At 36.9% G+C, this 19,940-nt stretch overlaps 1 protein-coding gene across 2 annotated transcripts; it reads right to left on the bottom strand.

The window, feature by feature from the left end:
* Positions 1-6,240: 6,240 nt before the first annotated feature.
* LOC133802223 (putative disease resistance protein RGA3) lies at positions 6,241-16,910 on the bottom strand. 2 transcript variants are annotated; one of them, XM_062240493.1, is made up of 3 exons: positions 8,557-16,463; positions 7,557-7,620; positions 6,241-6,396 (listed from the first exon to the last, which is right to left on the bottom strand). In XM_062240493.1, the coding sequence occupies exon 1, from the start codon at positions 16,259-16,261 to the stop codon at positions 14,684-14,686; it is 1,578 nt and encodes a 525-aa protein (XP_062096477.1). In that variant the 5' UTR covers positions 16,262-16,463; the 3' UTR covers positions 6,241-6,396; positions 7,557-7,620; positions 8,557-14,683. The 2 variants fall into 2 exon arrangements, with proteins under 2 accessions (XP_062096477.1, XP_062096478.1); XM_062240494.1 differs by lacking the exons at positions 7,557-7,620; positions 8,557-16,463 and adding an exon at positions 16,471-16,910.
* Between the last annotated feature and the right edge of the window lie 3,030 nt (positions 16,911-19,940).

Here is a 19,940-nt window from a genome sequence, read left to right as displayed (position 1 = left end):
TTTATTTTGTACTCCATTATGAATTACTTTACTAAATTGTTACTAATAATTACCAATATCTTTTTATTTGCAGTGGCGATTGTGGAATGTATGCCATTAAATACGTGGAGCACCGAATGTTGGATCGGTCGTTTGAGAAAGTTAACGATGATAACATGCTCACCTTTAGGCATAGGTGGTGTGTTGACTTATTTTACCAGAATGTATAATATTTACGACACTATTATATTTTGTCAGATTAGTAAAATATGTTAGAAATCGTCTTTAATCGCTAATTTCGCTTTGAAAACCACACATTGTCGCACATTTACATCGTCTGAAATCGCATTTATCGCACAAAAATCTCATACAAATCGCATAATTAATCTCCATAGTTTCTGGTGTAAATTTAAAAAAATCGCAAATATATCGCAAAAGAATCGCATAAAAATCGCATAATTAATCTTCATAGATTCCTGGTGTGCATTAACTGAGCATCGCAAATATATCGCACAAAATCGCATACTAATCGCGTAATTAAACTTCATAGATTTCTGGTGTACATTAACTAAGCATCGCAAAAATATCGCTAATAATCGCAAATCATCGCTTTAAACGAAACAAGGATCTTGTAAATATTTATGTTTTAAATTGCCCAAAAATCGCGAACAAATCGCAAGAACTCTCACAAACATATCGCAGAAATATCATTTGCTATCGCAAATAATCGCGTATAATCGCAAAAACATCGCCAGATATCGCAAAAGTGGAAAAAAAATCTACTTTGACCCTGTTAAAAATTCTACATGGTTCACACATTCGTGTATAAAAAAAAAGGTTAAAAAACTGTAACAACAACCAGTAATACAACACAAAAATCCAGTCCAAAAATAAGTGCATTACAACTAATATAGATAAGTATACTAATAGAGAAAAGCTTCAAACTCGAGCTTTGCATGTAGCTCTGTTGTGCCCCGAACCACCGCAGTTAGTACAATGGCGAGGTTCCACAACCACTTGACCATTAGACGGGCGACGCTTCGTCGGTCTTCTACCTGCATTGCTCTTCCTAGGCCGATCCACCAGTTTTTTATCCACTGGTACCCCGACTCTCATGTTCTTGATGTGTTCCGGTAGTACCCAATCATCCTCCTCGCCGACAACATTAATTGTTGCATCGTAGGTAGGGGTGCACACGGGTCGGATTTTCGGGTTTCGGGTTCATCGGGTTCGGGTTTTGCGGGTTTCGAGTTAAGAAAAATGGTACCGAAACCGATCCAAAATTTTCGGGTTTTTTCGGGTTCGGGTTCACTCGGGTTCGGGTTTCATTTCGGGTTGGCTGGGCCATTTGTGATTTTGGACCAAAAAACCCAAATTTGCAAAAGTGCCATCTTTTTTCAAAAATATGGTTGTTTATTTGCTAAAAGAAAACATTGTGAGTTATAAGGCATAAACTTTTCGGGTCTGTCTCTGTAGCAAAATATCCACAACTAATTGTGTTCTACTTTTACATAACAATTTCTTGACTTTTTTTCGACTAAGTTATTGGGTCACAGATATCTTATTTTTAACAATAAATAACAAACAAACAAAAAAGTTTCTGAATATATATATATATATTAATGTTTCTGAATATATTATATATATATATATTTTTATAATCTTAAACTTAAAACTAACTGAACGTAGCATCAGAACGGAGAGGCCATTTGTGGTGCAGGTGGTGGCGGGTGCCTAGCGACGGCAAGGCGTGTCACGTGAGTGAGGGAGAGGGAGGGAGGCGATCTGGTCTAGTGGTGGCTGGCTGGCCGTGCGGGTGGTGGTGGTGGCTTGGCTCTGTCGGTCGGCGCCGTGCATGCGTGAGTAAGGGGCTGGCTGGACTGAAAGGTTGAAGAAGAGAAGAAAAACAAAACAAAAACTTATTTACTTTTTTTAGAGCATATTTGTTTTTTTTTTATTTTAAATTTAGTTCGGGTTCATCGGGTTACACCCGAACCCGAATATGGCATATATTTAAACCCGAACCCGACCCGATATATTTCGGGTTCGGGTCGGGTTAAACCCGAAATTGACGGGTTTTTCAAAAAATCGGGTTTTCGGGGTTCGGGTCGGGCGAGTTTTGCGGATTTTCGGGATTTGCGGGTCCCGTGTGCACCCCTAATCGTAGGTCTTCTTCCACGTGTCTTTTGTGTAGTACGGGGAGCTAAGTGCGTATAGGCTAGAATTCTGACTAATTGCTGCGACACATGCATGAGGACAAGGGATTTTTAGCAATTGGAACATTCCGCATGTGCATGTTCTCTCGACTAAGTCCACATCACCACCTCTCTGACCTTCAGGACCCGTACCAACGTTAAATAATTGCGCACCATTACGATAGACACTCCTGAACCTACCATCTTCATGTTGTGCTTTTAAATCCTTCTCAAAAGTAGTTGCCAAAGGGGGTAGTGCGCTTACTTGCATTTTCGAGACGATCAGCAAACCAATTTTGCAGTGTGAACCTGGTGAATTCAACCAAAGTAGTTATTGGATATTTCCTGAATTCTTCTGTCACATTATTGAAGCTTTCAGCGGCGTTGCTTGTCATTATGTTGTACCGATCGCCTGGACAATAAGGATGAGCCCACTTTTCAAGCCCTATTTGCTCGACGTATGTAGCAATGGGAGGATCCATCCGTTTGAGCACCTCAAAATGTCTATCACATTCAGTCTTCGACCATGCGTAGGCTACCAGCCATATTTGCGTGTTACATATATCAGTCTTGAACTTGTGCGTGACATTCATAGTAATATGTTTAAAGCAAAAACAATGGCATGCTTCGGGGAAAACGACCTCGACAGCATGTTCAATGCTCTGATGCCTATCCGATACGAACACAAGGTTCTCAACCTCCCCAATGGCTTCCCTTAACTTCTGCAAGAAATACTTCCAAGAGTCGTGGTTCTCACTGTCGACAATTGCAAAGGCCATCGGAAACAATTGGTTGTTTGCATCATACGCAACAGCAAGTAACATTGTGCCCCCATACTTTGTCTTCAAGAATGTTCCGTCAATACTAATCACAGGACGACAAAACTTAAATCCCCTCCTACAAGCATCCAGTGACCAAAAACAGTACTTGAACCGGTCGTCCTCTCTCACAATGTCAGTAATAGTACCTGGATTCTTCTGTTCCAGCATGTACAAGTAACCATATAACTTTGTATAAGATTCTGATGGCGTACCCCTCACATACGTAAGTGCCTTCTCTCTGCACCTCCAAGCCTTCTCATAACTAATCTTGATGCCATATTCCTTAAACATATCCCTCTGTATGTCTTTTTCCATGTACTTAGTTCCATCTGATGTGTACTTTTCCTTAATAATGTGGCCAATAACCCACGGTGCTGCTTGACGGTGATCAGAATTTCTAGAATCCAAGTTACATGTGTGTTCGTTGTGGAACACAGTAACCTCGAACATGTCACAACGTGCCTTCTTCCTCCCCCTTAATCTCCATTTACAATTTTGATCCTTGCAAGTAACGTACAACACATCAGTGCCAGACTTCCTCACCATCCACTCAAAATTATTTTTCAGTGCATACCTTCCCACTACATTCTTAAATTCTTCCTTGTTTGTGTACAACTTGCCAAGATGTATCTCCCTTGAAGGCGTACCACTAAGAGATGTCGTATAGACATGATTTTCCTCTATGTCTTCCCTAGTCCACATAAGAGGTTTGAATTTGGTACAAACTTCAAATTCAGAAGCAGGAGTACTAATGGAAGGACATGGCCGACTGCTACTAGTTCCTGGTGTTTGGTGATTCTCACTACGGGGGGGTCTTCTTTGTCGCACTGCTTGGTTGCTTGGAGTTAGTTCCAACCTCAAGGGAGGTACCTGTACAGCTCCATCAACTTCCAGCTCCACATCATCATCCTCATCCAAATCTACCACAGGATCATCGTTGTAATAAGGACCATCGAACTCATCTAAATGATCAAATGCGATATCGACTCTGTGGTCATCTATATTATTAGGTAGTTGCTCATTCAAACCAACCCCCTGATCAGTTTCTGGGACAAAGGTCCCTACCACACTTCGAGGGGTTACACTTCGAGTAGGCTCCAAATTCACATTCTTCTTCACCTTAGTCACAAATAGTGGCAGCAAGTTGTCCACACTCATCTTTGCCTTCATGCTCAAAAACACTCGTAGTTGACTATCTTTCACTAAAACCTCCAGCGGAAACTTGGTGCCTTTCATGTACATGTAACAGACTTCTAATTTCAGTTCATACACTAAAGGATCCACATCCAACTCTTCATACAAAACTTCACGCAACTTTTCCAGAGTAGTGTCAATGTCAAACATCAACGTCTTACTTGTTGGGGAATTGAATACCCAGTTGAAACCCTCGACAGCCCAAACACCATCATACAATACAGGCCCAAATACAATTGAATGTGTCACAAACAAAAAAAATTTAAAGTCGCCCACAAATCGCCCAAAAATACTTAGTTTTTATCACACATATAACATCGCAATGGCATCGTTCAAATGTCGCATAGTTTCATCCATAACCTCTGACTTTGGTAGAAATCGCACAAAATCGCAATTTATCGTTCAAAAATCGCAAAAAAATGAAAACCCCAGAAAAAAACGCAGAAAACGGAGCATAGTCTACTATCATTTCATAACACAAAATGGACAAAATACAACCAACAATGTGCAGATCCATACAACTTACACTAAATATAACAAAAGCCAACAATATTTTGCATAAAAAACACTTGCCCATTGCTTTTGGGTGAGAAAAATGAATGTGGAGGTCGGTTGAGTGTGTGGGAGGTCCGGCTGAGGTCTAGCTGAGGTCGTGGTGGGTGGAGGTCTCGCTGGGTTCAGTGTGGCATTGCGGGGTGGCTGGGTTCGGCTCGGTGGCTGGGTTCCATGCACGAGTTCCCACTTTCTGGTCAGTAGAACAGAGAGATGGCGAGAAGGAGGAGAGAGAAGGGAGTTAGAGAAAATGGGGGGAAGTTGAAAAGTGAGGGGTAATTTGGGGAAGAAATTGAAAAAGTAGGATAACTTTCCTATGTTTATTTTTCGGGTTTAATTTTTTACCTTGTTTAATTTTTTAGCATATTATATCAAATTTCCCAATTGGAATTGGTAAAACACCAATCCGGAATATTCCTCGTTAAAACCTTCTTAGATAAAAAACCTCAGTGGGAAAAATTCTAAGAAGGAAAAAGAGTACATGTTCAAAACACAACAAAACAACATGAACTGAATGAATAATACCATATCTCGAGTGATTTCCCAATCGAGTGATTGGTTTAATACCAGGGATGGAATCAGATGTAGGCACTGTTTCGAGTGGCTCAGTGGGGTTATAAGAATTAAAGAGTTAGTTGCTGAGTAAGACGGAATCCTTTAAAGTGGATCTTGCATCTGGTTAAGACCAGTTAGAGATCAGAGTGAGAAAATTATGTAAAGGATTGAGCTAGTATCAGATTAGAGCACTGCGAGTGCTTGATATATTTTGAGAATTGGTTTGATGCTAAGTGTTTGTGAACCAGATGAATAGTGCAATCAAGGGTAGACTTGAATGGGATTTATGATCGTCTTGGACGATGGAATAGTGGTGTTTTCTCTGCGGAGAATTTCCAAGAGTGAAGAGTGCCTTGGGGACAGGAGTGTCCATGGATAGTAAAGATATTTCAGGTGCCTTGGGAAGGAAGTGCTGGGTCTTTATAGATCAGGATCAGCTAGTGGGTTGTTATGACATCCTAGTGATAGAGAAAAGTGATTGCCTATGCAACATGTTGATTAAGGAATCTGACCAGGACTGGGTAGAGTTTCTAGTGGGCCAAGTGGCCAGTTTATCGTTTGAGATTATCATCTCGAGAAAGATAAAAGGGAAAGATGGTTAAGTGAGCCACAGACGGGCAAGGTTGAATGCGAAGCTTTAGCTGGATTAGCTAAAGGTTGTTTAGTAACAGACATGAGTTTATGGTGGTATAGAGATCGGACTTGGGATCCGATGGATATTGAGGTTTACTGAGAGATTCTGGATGAATCTCATGCTATTCTTTAATTCATTTCATTCAGGCGTTGTGAAAGGGTAGCACGATATGGAAATTTTATAGTGATGGCCTGGGATGAAGATGTAACGTCCCTAAGGTAGGGTACGTCTGTCACATACTCGTAATTCTAGGGTTTACGAGTATGTAAGGCACTTGACCAAAAGAATTAAATAAAATGATACGAAGAAATACAGAAAAATTTATAACTTTTATATAAACTTATTAGTAGAAATTATTACACGTATGAATACTTTAAATTTAAGGCAGCCATATGAAAACTCTAAACCATTATTGCATTGCTACTGAGTCCGTGCTCCACAAGTTGCTCAACAGCTAAAGCCACACCTGGAAAAATGTTGGAAAATAACATAATGAGCTAACGCTCAGTAAGCAAATCTCATGCATACACATACACATGAATGTCGTGAGTTTGTGGTGCACATATACTAATATGCTGACTTATATACTTATGCATTTCATTTATTGCTCAAGCACTTTCAAACTTTACTTTTATGCTCTTTCTTTTAGTTTCACATTTTTATGGGCCCAATATCACTTGTGCACACTGTTTGATTCAGCCAATGCCTGCAGGGCTTGTTACACATATCATATAGAATCCCATGGGTTCTCCTCCGGCTAGCCATCATCTCAGCTAGGCTCATCATAACACTCATTTCATCGTTGCCATAGCTGCCATACTTATTACACATATGGAGGAGAAAGACGGAAACATGGCAAACATATCTGAATGGTCAACTCTGACCTAGCCCACACTAGTGGGCAGCCACTATAAGTCTTATAGACTTCTGTCTTCTTTACTGAACTTACTTGATTGCTTCATCAAAACAGTGGCACCCTTTTTAAACATCTTATTATCACTTTGCTTAAGCCTTGTGTCATTAAAATGTTCACTTCACATAAGACATTTCAATGCATTAACAATTTTCCTCATATTTATATGCATGGTCTTATATCACATAATAATGTATCACATAACTGTACATGCCATGCATACATGCTGATGCTGAAATGTCAATGTTCATGTTCATGATTCATGTTTGATGGTATTCAATCAAGGCATTGTATCACATCTCATATAACTCAAAACATCTTTAGTCATAATACATGAAGCTTTGGGTTGGTGGCGTTGTTATACCTTAACGTAGAGCTATGACTCAGGTCTAAGGTTTCCAGCCTAAAAACTTAAACGCTTCATATATCATAACATATAACAAATCATGAACATAGAGTAATCCACATATCCATCAACATAAGAACACATACTTGCACATAATTCATATCATTCTTAACCAAGTAAGACATCTTTCACATATCACGGAATTCATCAATTACATATCACACAACACCCTTATGGTGTTCATATAACCATTCTTCACATACTTATCATATGCATCATCATCATACCATACTTAACTCATTAGATGTACACAATCAATGTAGTCATGCATCTTACACCTAAGCACAAAAAGGTGAGATTTACTTACCTTAGGTCCTTAGCTTATTTTAAAATTGCTCAGCAAGAGTCAATCAATCAAATCCATACAAATCCTATTCAAGGCACATCATTTATTAAATTCTATCAAAATCGTAAATATACACTATTGATAGTGTATATTAACAATACCAGAAACTATATAAATGATAATAATAATTATTATCAACGTAATGCAAATAACTCTTCATATAAAACAATGCTTTAAACCTTGCTCATAAGATAATGTACTCTTATGATAATAATAATAATAATCCCAACAAAAATAATAATTATCGTCTATAATTAAACTTATTTCGATATTAATAACAAAATACTTCAATAGCAATACATATATGAATGTATATATTCAAATAGTCATTTTATAAAAGAAATCATATTTTTAACATAAAGTTGTAATAATCAATATAATGATAATAATATAAATATAAATATTTATATTATTATTAATTAGTCATAATATCAATTCCAGTGATATAGTAAATATACTTTCTCCAAAATTCACTAGTCTTACAAATATCAATAACTGTAAGAAACTAATATTTGATATTATTTTAATATTCAAATATTAATAAAATATTAATATACAATAATAATGGTTAGATAATAGGTTTACTATAAATCATACTTTTCATATATATATATATATATATGTATTCTTGATTTACTTAACAAAACAATAACAATAATAGTTAAAATTAATTAATCATAATAATTTCCATATTAATATAAAATCAATTAAATATGTATTTTTATACTTTATTTAATATCTAATATTTTCTAGGAAATTGGACAGCACAACGGCTATAAAGTTGACAATCCCAAAATCAAAACCTGTATAAAAAAAATACATATAATCCCAGACAGCCAGTAAATTACAGAAAATATTCCATATATCAATAATATATAATTATATACTATAAATACACATAATAACAATTACTCTAATCAATCATAATTAAATCACAATATATAGGTTAAAGAAATTATACCAAAATGATCAGGTTCCACAACAAGTCAAACGATGATTTTCTGAAACTCAAAACGTACTTCGGAACCTCGAACACTAAGTTTCGACCGTCGGTTTACGGTGGATCGCGGTGGCTCGTGGTGGGCCCACCACCCAACTATGGTAGATGTAGGAACAAGTTATTGGGTTTTGAAGCCCACAACATGAGGAGCACGATGGTGGTGACGGATCGGCAAACGGATGCCCGAGGTGGCCGAATCGCAACTTTGAAGTCGCGGGGTGGCCGAACTTAAATCGAGTGGTTGAGGCGTTTAATCGGCGAGTGAGCTCTAGATTCCCGCGTAGGTCGATAGTTCGGAGGCCTCTGAATCCAACGGTCCGGCGCGTGGCTAAAAGTGGTGGCCGGAAAGTACTCCTGCGTCGTCGGCAACAGTAACACGCAGAGAGAGAGAAAGAGAGAGAGAGAGAGAGAGAGTTTCCGAGGAGAGAGAGAGAGGGGCTCGGGTAAAAAGAAAGGCTGAAGCCTTTTTTTTTTTTTTTTTTTTAAATTACACTTGGACCCAAAATACTAAAATTCTTTTCAAATAAGCCCTTTAGCAAAACTTTCTTAATTTTATAAATATCCCCAATTAAAATTATATGACATTTGGGTCCAATACTTGACTACTCAAGTTTCTCTCTCTTTAATCTCATTAAAAACATAAAATCATATTTTAAACACTATTTTTCCATTACTATTTCTTAAATTTGTAAACTTGTACATTTTATGTATTAAAACTCTGATTTATAATAAAAAAATGTATAATGAAAATGTTGGATATTACAGAAGAGGCATATATTGAGGCACGTGTAAGCTCTTAACCTGCTAACAGATTAAGACAGAGTATCAGGAAACAGCAAGGCCATTACAGCCTTTGGGTATTTCATAGTGGGAATAGGTGAGCATCGCGATGAGTTTCGCGGTGGGATTCCCAGGTTGATGGATCGGTATGAAATGGGAATTAAGTCATTGTGGACCGGTAGTCCAAGTGAGTTTGTTCTATCAGTAAAGATAGGTGAATAGTACAACTGGTCAATATTTAAGTTTCCTTGTGGGAAGGATAGAGAGCCTTCGTGGACTCAAGGTCTATCTTATCAGATGAAGACTTTATTGTGACTTCCAAGTTATGGAAGGGTTAGGAAGGCAATGAGTATGCAAATGGAAACTCAGTGCAGATTGTTACTCTCAGACTGGTGGCAAATCAGAGAGAGAGGGTTATCCAATTATGATTGGAGGAACATCTTATAAGATGAGTGAGGAAATATATGTATGTGTCTGGATCCTGAGGTGGTTCAGGGGAGTTATGAGATTGCTGAAGTTTGAATCTTGGATGATCACTCCTTGGAATGAATGGGAAATATTATTAAACTGGATAGTGGGAATGTGGAATTCCAAGTAGGAGAATGTATCTTCTCTAAAGTATCACCATGGGAAAAGGGGTGAGAAATTAAGGTGAGTTAAGCCCTAGTATGCGTCGGCAGTTGGATCCTGATTGGGTCTGAATAGGGTGACTCTGAATCAGTTTTACTTTTAGCACTGGCAGTAGTATGCAGTGAGTTATGTGTTTCCATGCGGTGGGTATGGACCGAGGGAACCTATGAGTTGAGTTGTAAGGATCTGAAGGTTAGGTTAAGTATTCCGGTAAGGAATAGCCAGTTCAGATTGTGACATAAGTAATGAGGTTCCATTGAGCATAATGTACCTTGGGTTAATGTAAGGCTATCGAAATACTGAAGTCAAGGAATGACTTAAGGGAATTTATATCCAGTGAGTGGAACTTCGGTTCCGAGTTGTTGAGTAAATTTCGAGGACGAAATTTCTGTAAGGAGGGGATAGTTGTAATGCCCCAAATTTCCTAATAAGGTTTAGGACCTTGATTAGGAGGCCGGGAGGGCCATAATTGATTTATTTAAGTATTTAATGATTATATGCATGTTTACGTGAATTATATTATTATATGATGGTGGGTGCATGCATATGGGAGAATTTATTATTGTGAAGGTATTTTGGTAATTTGGCCACTGTGGGCGTAATTGTATATTTTGGGTGCATGATAGTGATTATTTAATATAGCCACATTATAAGGTGGATTGGTTCGAGCTTATCGACATGAGACGATCATGGGATGCAAGTGTTCGGTCTAGTCATAACGGGATTGAGCTCGGGGCTCGAGGTGAGTCTCGGGGTGATATTAGTAATTATAGCGTTACCGGGGATTTTAGGGTAACGGGGTATGAATTATTGGTGTTTGAGGATATTGAGATTAGCGGGAATTGGAGAGCGTTAATTATGGTTAACGGTATAGGTCGGAAAGGACAATTTTACCCTTGAAGTGGCTTTTGAAGCTTTGGAAGACCTAGGGGTATTTTGGTCTTTTAACCCTAAGGATATATATGATATAAAGGCTGTAGATTGATATTAAAACAGAGCCTATCTTCCTCCTTCTCCTTCCATCCCGTACAAGCTTCCTCCCTCACCTTTCTTTGGATTTTGAGAGCTCAAATGGAGGTGTTGAGCTAGGGGATTAAGGGTGGCAGCTAGGGAACCTGTAACAACCATCAAAGGGGACTCAAAACAGGATTCAAGGTGATTTCTAGTCACTTACTTCAGGTGGTGCTCTGTTTTCAAACTTTGGTTTTCAGCTTTTGATCTTTGTTAGAAGCTTGGATTCAAAGGGGTTTTGATGGATTATAGGATTGGGTTTTGATGAGGGGAGGTTATGGGTGTTGTCTAGGGGTTTAATTATATGTTTGGAGAAGGTTTTATGTTGGTTAGAGGGACTGGTTCGAGAGGAAATAGCACAGGGGAAAATCGGGTGCGTGTGGCCGACTTGGCTGGTTTGGGCTGGGCGCCGCGGCGCAGCAGGGGAGCGCCGCGGCCCTTGGCGTTTGGCAGAGGGGAGCCCTCTCTGTTTGAGGGCGTGCCGCGGTGCAGCAGGGGAGGGCCGCGGCCCTTTAGGCCATTTTGACCAAAAGCATGTTTTTAGCTTAGGGATTCAAACCATAGGCCTCAGGGTTGATCCGAGTAGCCGGTTAAGTGGGGATTGAGGTCCCGGAGGTTAGATATTGGTTTTGGAACTTATGTTGGTCATTTTTATTGATGATATCTTATATTTGGTTATGACTAGGTGACCGCTAAAGGACTAAAAATTGATCGTTCTCAAGGGTCGTTCTTTTAATCGTTCTAGCTCGACTTTGAGGTAAGAAACTGCACCCTGTGTATGTGAGACATGCGTGGTTATTATGATGCATGTTGGTTGATTAATGAGTATGACATGCATGGTTATTATTGATGCATGTCGGTTGATTATTATGTGTGACATGCATGGTTATTCTTGATGCATGTTGGTTGACTATTAAATGTGACATGCATGGCTGTTACTGGTGCATGTTGGACTGTTGGATATATTGCATATGATGCATGAGAAACATGTGATTAGGACATGCTTTGTATACTGGGTGTGATATCGTTCAGAGTTTGAGCCTCTGTGTTAATGCATTGTCCTAATTGTACTAATATCTGTTAAGTAAGCATGTTGTATACCTTGTTTATGGATATTGGACATGTGGTATATGTTTGGTGGCATGGCTTACCTGTGTATGGCGCTGACTTATTAGTCAGAATTGACAATGGTGTCAGATCCGTCTGTGAAGCTGTGACTTATCAGTTAAGTTCACCACGGGCTGAACACTGGTCGTGTTTTACCGACCCAAGGGTCAGGGGTGGCAGTGCGTTGTAAACGCCGGGCCAAATAAAGATTAGATCTAATCGAGGTCGGCATTGAATGACTCATATGGGGTATTAGTGCTGGATCGACCGGAAGGTCAATGAGAACTATAAGCGCTTACCTGGTCTAAGACCAGATGATTATAGCCAAGGTATATGACCCCGGTGACTGGTTGTCACATGGCTAAGGGACGTTGTCCACAGTTTCGACTCTAGAGTCGTGAGGAAGGTTATGTTGGTGACTAATCACCTTGCACCTGTCCTAATCAAATCAAACTTATGAAAGAATCACTTATCAGTTGAGCCCTGGTGACCCTATCGTCACATGGCTAGAGGGAGCGATGCTCATTATTGTGACTTTTGGCTATTGTCACCTATCTGGATGGACCGTTGGTTCCAAATGGTTACTATGGTTATAGTTGATATCATATCATGTTATATTGTGTTTTCTTGTTGGGCTTCGGCTCACGGGTGCTATGTGGTGCAGGTAAAGGCAAGAGGAAGCTGGGCCATCCTTGAGTTGGAGAGCTTAGGTGATGACGTGTACATATGCAGCTGCTCGTCCACCACGGCCGAGGTTTAAAGTGGAACTAGGGTTGAACCCTGTTTTGCCGCTTAGAACGGCCTGTTGTAAATATTTTCTGTAATAAACCCTGAAATTATATTTTCAGGATCCCAATGTATATATATATTAAACGTTCTAGTGAGACGTTACATCCTAACCAAAGTTTTTAATCCCTAAGCCGCTAATCATACTTAGTTCACGATTTTGGCCAAATGACTCGATTAGCGAGTTTAGCACTGTTTGCAAGGCACATCATAACGGTCCCAGGAGTTGGGGCGTTACACCAACCTTTTTACACTATTCATGCTTCTTACATATAGCATCTCGAGAATTGGCAGCTTTCCAAAAGAAGGTAAGATCTCACAATTCACACAAGAGTAGAGCCATATTAGCTTTAGATTAACCAATGACATCAACCATTTGGGGCATGGAGACAAGCTGGCCCCCATAAAATCCTGAATATTTAAACATTTCAAGTTTGGGTGTGGCTCCAAAGCTTCGAGTATCTTTATATCATCTCCAAATCCATTATTTCGGTCTTCAATCCTTCCAAAATCAAGAATCAAAGAAGAAATTTGGTCATTATTTTTCAAATCTATTTTCTTAGCATCCTCCACATTTTTAATATTTCCACAATCCTGTATATGAAACGCACTACCAAATCGAAGACTCTTCATTTTTTCTAAATCCTCTATATCAAAATATTCTCCTTTATTCTTATTCTCATCGTTAGGAATAGCCAACATATCTAATGTTTGAAGGCAAGTCAAATAACCAATACCTTTTGAGACTCCTTTTAATTTTAAACAACCCCATAAATAGAGATGTTTTAAATTTAGTAGTTTCTCCATCCTTTCTGGTAGTCTTGAAAGTGAATAGAAACGTGACAAATAGCCAACATATCTAATGTTTGAAGGCAAGTCAAATAACCAATACCTTTTGAGAGTCCTTTTAATTTTAAACAACCCCATAAATAGAGATGTTTTAAATTTAGTAGTTTCTCCATCATTTCTGGTAGTCTTGAAAGTGAATAGAAACGTGACAAATCTAGAGTTTGCAAATTACATAGATCACATAAAGTCTCTGGTGTTATCCCCAAATATTGGAGAACGATGACGTGGCAATAGAGGTGACAAGTGGCAGTACATGGTCCGTAAAAGACACATTAATAAGTCGATAAATATATTGGCTCCTCAGAGTTGTGATAAAGTGACTTGGCTTAGGAGTAGCTCAGTAAGCCATGTTAAACCAGAGATGTGTCATGCTAGACCAGTGTGCCATGTTAGACCAGAGATGTGTCATGCTAGTCCAGTGTGCCATGTTAGACCAGAGATGTGTCATGCTAGACCAGTGTGCCATGTTAGACCAGAGGAGTGCGTGTCCTACATGCCAAGTGCGTGACTGTCCAGTAGAGGTATGGTCGACCAGAAGGTGATATTCATCAACCAGGTAGAACAGACTACGTCAAGATTCCCAGAAACGGCTTCAACAAGAATCGGTCTTGGCATACGCGGGAATCTCTCATTCTTCCCACAAATTTGGTGTTCTGTTACATTTTGAATATTTTTGTAATTTAAATATAATAAGAATAATAAAATATCCCGATTCTAGGGGATAGCAGATGTACGATCCTAAGCCTATAAATATATGGCTTATGGGATTAGAAAAGGGGGGACTTTTTGGACTTTTGGAAATTTTGGGTCTGAATTTTCTAGGGAGAGAAAGTGCTTGTATCTGAAAGAATTCTTGTATTCTTGTAATCTGTACTGAAGAAACTCAGTTGGCTCAGTTCATCTGATATTGAGTACAGATCTATAATCACAACTCTAAGTGGATTAGGCTATTACCAACATATTGGGGCTGAACCACTATAAAAATTGTGTGTGTTATTTGCTTTCTTTTCAAAACCGTCTGTGTCGTTTTATTTCTCTTGAAGGTTTCATCGTTTTTGACGTTCTCACGTCGTTGGCCAAAAATGCAGTCAACATCTGGTAATTCTTCCAATTTTTCATTGTTGAATAAATTCAGATATCTCAAATGTAGCAAATTGCCAATACTCTTTGGTAATTTCTTAATCCCACAACTTCTCAAAGTTAATGTTCGAAGGAATACAAGATCTGAGAACATTGATGCATCAACACTAATAGTAGTTCCTCTATATGGCAAAGTAAGTAATAAGGAGCGAAGATTCTTTTGATTCATTCTTTTGTATTTCATGACAGGAACTTTTGTGCCAGCTCCGACTTCCAAGCATAAATGACGAGCCTTTTCATCAAGTAGTTTCAACTTCTCTTCAATATTGTCATCAACTACCAAAGTAACACATTCATCACTTGTCAAAAATTGAGCAAAGTCATGCACTATGTCATGCATCTTGCAACGGGTGATAACACCATCAAGACCATCTTTTATAAAATCTTGAAAGAAGGATCTCATGACTAAAGTTTCAAAACAATCATGACCTTCTTTTTTTGAGTTATTGCCACATCCTACAAAACTTTGCGACATCCACATCTCAACCAAGTGATCTCTGAAAAATTCATAATCCTTTGGAAATAATGAACAATACGAGAAACATCGTTTTTCTTTTGCAGACAAGTCATAATAACTTAAGAAGAAAGGAGTAAAGATGCTTTTAAAATCTTTGGATTGCCACAATTCACTACTTAGAACATCCTCCCATTGGGTTTTGGTCTTTTTAGAGCACATAAGACTTCTCAAAATTTTTGCAACAAGAGGTGAACCCTTGGCCTTTCTAGCAATTTTTTGACCAACTTCTTCTAGTACTTGGCACTCATCCTCATTTCTTTCAAAGAATGCAAGTTTCTTAAATATTGACCAACAATGCTCTTCAGACAGCTCCTCCAATGTAATCACGCTCTCTGCCGCGACTTCCATTACAACAGCAACTTCCTTTTTCCTTGTAGTAACAAGTATTCGACTTCCCACACCACCACACTTCAAAGGAATCCTTAATAGCTCCCACTTCTGCCTATCCTCAGTCCACACATCATCCAAGATAAGAAGATACCTCTTTCCTTCAATACACTTGCACATATATTGGAGCAAGTTTTCTAATTCATTGATATTTGGGGCACTATCTTCAATGGATTCAACAATGGCTTTTGCAATCTTAATCTCTTCAAATGGTTCCGAAACACATACCCAAATTCTAAGATCGAAGTGATCCTTGACCTTCTCATCATTATACACCAACTGGGCTAGAGTAGTCTTCCCCATTCCCCCCATCCCTATAATAGGAATAATATTGAATTTTTGATCCAGATGAGTACAACTATCCCCAGCTAACAGCCTACTAACCAACTTGTCCTTATCATTACCTCGCCCAAATATGTCAGTTTCAATAACAAACGAGGTTGTCCTAGGTCGCTCCATAGGTTGTTCTAAGGTTGTTGTGCTAAGTTGAAACCTATCTTTCTCTCTAGCGATCCTATCTAGCTTTTTATTAAGGTCTTTGATTTTGTGAGCGATGTCATGACGCAGAATAATTCGATTAACTTTGGATTTGAAGCAAGAAAAAGGTGACGCAATAGAGAGACATACTTTCTCATTAATGCTAGTTCGAGAAGAAGAAGCATGCTCACCTTGTTGTTTCTGATCTATTTTGAGTTTCAAAATAGCAGTGCTCCACTCATCCAACACGGTATCCATGTCGAACGACACATCTTTCAGCCTATCCATCCATTTTCTCACGCTTTGATCAGCAAATTGTCTTCTTTCCGCATCTTCGAGCACAGCATGAATAGCTTCGAAATTGGTCTTCAACTGTTGAACATCTTCATCCACGTCCTTCACCAGTCTCACCTCTTCTTCAAGTCGTTGAAAAGCTAGTGAAACAAGCTCCTGTATGAGACCAGAAACTAGAGCCTCAGCCATGGCAATTCTTTGAGCATCAATGCTTAGAGTCTGAAAACAGAGTTGATTCACAATAATAGAAATGAATTGAGAAACAACATGATCTGATATGTAGTATATTATATTCATCATGCGTATTATTGTAGGGCTAATTAGTAAAAAAAAAAGTTTTTTTCATTTTACAAATTAATAAAATAATTTGTCTTCTATCATGAATATCCACATTGTCAGTATTTGTGTCCCATATCTTATCTTCTTATCTTACATATCTTAAAAGTGTCGGTGCTGTTACTGTAGATTTGAACCTCAACCAAAACGAATAGTTTTGGTTTTGGTTTCTATTGTACCTATTCTCACCCTACACGTCCCCACCGCTGCAAGACTTGTCATCTACCAAAATCTATATACTAGAGATAATAATATGACGAGAAAGAAATAAAAGAAGATAAATTACTACAATATATTAACTTAAAGCACGTAGTGGTGAATAAAAATATCAAACAAAATCACAAGGCATAATAATTTCTTAAGAATGTTAGTGTATTATGCTAGATATTCTCCTAATAATTTTAGAAAAAAGATGAGAAATATAACTAAAATTTGGTAGAATTTTGTTACTTAAAATTTACATGTAAATTATAGAAAATGAGTTCTTATTTATAAAGTCTTACAAATGATTAAAATGTAAAATAGAAATATAATTGAGTTTACAAATAAATAAAATATAAATAATAAAAATTATTTAAAACCAAATTATATTATTAATACTAATATTTATAGTGTGATCATAATTATTTTTTGCCTTGTTTGACCCCGACCCCTTCAATTTGCGGCCCACTCCTCGCTCTTGTCCACGCCTTTGACCCAATACTTTTTGTACCACCTTCACCTGATTAACTATTGTCGAATCATCATCATTGGAGGCGACACTGGATGCGTGCTAGGTTTGTAACTCAAAATCAACCTTCCTGTTTTCAGAAAATGTTGAAGACAATAACAATAAAAATAACTCTAAGAATATTAAAAAAAAAACATAATTTAAACTTACATAATCTGGGTGAGCATCGTTTACACAATCATTTATCGCTTCTTCCATGACTCAATAAGGTCCGGGTTCACCTAAAATATATTTCCCAAATGTTATTGAGTATATAATTTAAAAGAAAATAACTTTGATAACATTTTAACTTTAACTTACTCTTTCGTGACGGATGGCCGCCAACGATTTAGTACCCTGCGTTAGAGATTGAAGGAAGGAGTTGTTCCACCGCTACGTAATGTAAGTTTCTATATTTTACTTTGTATTTATATCAATTTCACAGGAGTATGTTCTAGGAATTAGCATGCTTGTTTTATAATATGTGAATTATATGAAAATAAACAAAGATCGTGTAATTATTAATAATAAATGTATATTTGATTAATTATGTTTAGAAATATTGAATGTTTAATTTATAGAAGAAAGAGAGAGGAAGTGCATTGGTTCTAAACGGCGTGAGACTTTTTTTGTATAATTAGATAGACATTTCATGTCTTGCATTGTGGAACGTGAATGCTTTTTTTTTTTTTATTCCATGGACTTCCACGTCCCACACCGCTTTTCATATCCAACAAAGTAGAACATAAATATAAAAAAATTCATAACCCTCATGTAGGACATGAACAGTCATTTAAAAATTTTCATGTCCTATATCATTTGTTAGGACATAAAAATGTGACTAGGAAAGTATATATTGTAGTAGTACATATTTTAGGTTAGTTACACTATTATCCCACTGTATCAAATTATTTGCAAATGTTTTGTGCAAAATATGTAAAATAATATCAATTATACTAGATTTAGTACAATAAAATTATATAGAGTAATAATTGAACACACTTAAATTATACATAATTTCTACACACATCACTTTTAATTGTATGGTTGGGATTAACTTGTAATTTGAGTGTATTCCAATTATTACTCTTAGCATTAATACTTTGTTTAGCAATTTATTAGTCTCTAAGAAGAATAACTAAAATTAAAATTTTTGAAATCAATAAATAACATGAATTAAGTCTTTATTGTTTTTTTTTTACAATTTTTTTAGTTTTTTAATGATTTTATTATTATTATTATTATTATACAAAATATTATGTAAAAGATATATGAGGATTTAATATATAGAATAATACTAAGATTGTCGATAAAATTTAAAATTTTGTTAAAAGTTATAATTAGAAACACTCAACCCAAATTCCATGGAAAATCGGATAAAGGATAGAATAAACAATATATAGCAAAAAAATGTAAGGGTTTAGATATGAACAATACCAATATATTAAATTATTTGGCATTTAGTCCCTGATTTTTTCTTTTACCAAATCGAGTCTTTTAGTCATTAAAAAATAGCAACATTTTAATTGTTTTGGTTTTTCTGATTACAAACATGTACTGACGTGAATCGTTATGAATTTGGATGATGGGAAAGAGAGGAGGCTATGGCAACGGTGTATTTTCAAATTCTATAAAATTTTAATATTGGCTCTTTTTATCAAATATATTTTTTCAATTTAATTGTTATTTTTGAAATTTTATCTTGAGTAATTAGTGGATTTGTTTCTTTTGGTTAAGTATGAATTCTAAATTTAATGAATTTTATATAGTTAAAGTTTCCATATTTATTAATGACAATTTTGTCTATAATAATCATGATTGATATAGAATTGATCACTGCATATAATTCTTGATTTAAAAAGAGAAAACTGAAATATTCTTTGTGCCCAAGTAAGTTAAATTCGAAATGAATCTGGTTTGGATTTAAGTTCAAGTTCGTCCATTTTCTTAATGCTACATGATGATTCTCTCTGTTACATCTGGAATATTCTGCAATAAAGATAATTGAGAGTTATTTTTAGAAACTTCTTGATTTGATCTGATTGAGATCATGGATGAGATTGGGCTCGCTTAAGATTTCCTAAACTCTATAAATATCAGACATAAGCAGCAACTAATATCATCTCTTCACCAATCTAACGTTTTATATTTTGAAGAGTTCTTTTATATGTAAAGAGTAGTCTTTGTTTAACTATTTCTTTCTTTGTTTGTTTTGCTTTGTGTTGTGTTGTTTATTCTTAAACATGTCATAAAGTTTGCGAACGTGACATACAATCTTCAAGAGAAGAATTCCATAAGTCTCACTTCGGGAGGAAGCGAGCA

The sequence above is a fragment of the Humulus lupulus genome, chromosome 9, assembly GCF_963169125.1.
Source record: "Humulus lupulus chromosome 9, drHumLupu1.1, whole genome shotgun sequence".
In the NCBI taxonomy this organism is placed as follows: domain Eukaryota; kingdom Viridiplantae; phylum Streptophyta; class Magnoliopsida; order Rosales; family Cannabaceae; genus Humulus; species Humulus lupulus.
This window is presented reverse-complemented; position numbering and strand designations above follow the sequence as displayed.

Bases quoted from the DNA above. Each gene is read 5' to 3' on its own strand.
- LOC133802223 (XM_062240493.1), bottom strand. From the start codon at position 16,261: ATGGAGCGACCTAGGACAACCTCGTTTGTTATTGAAACTGACATATTT.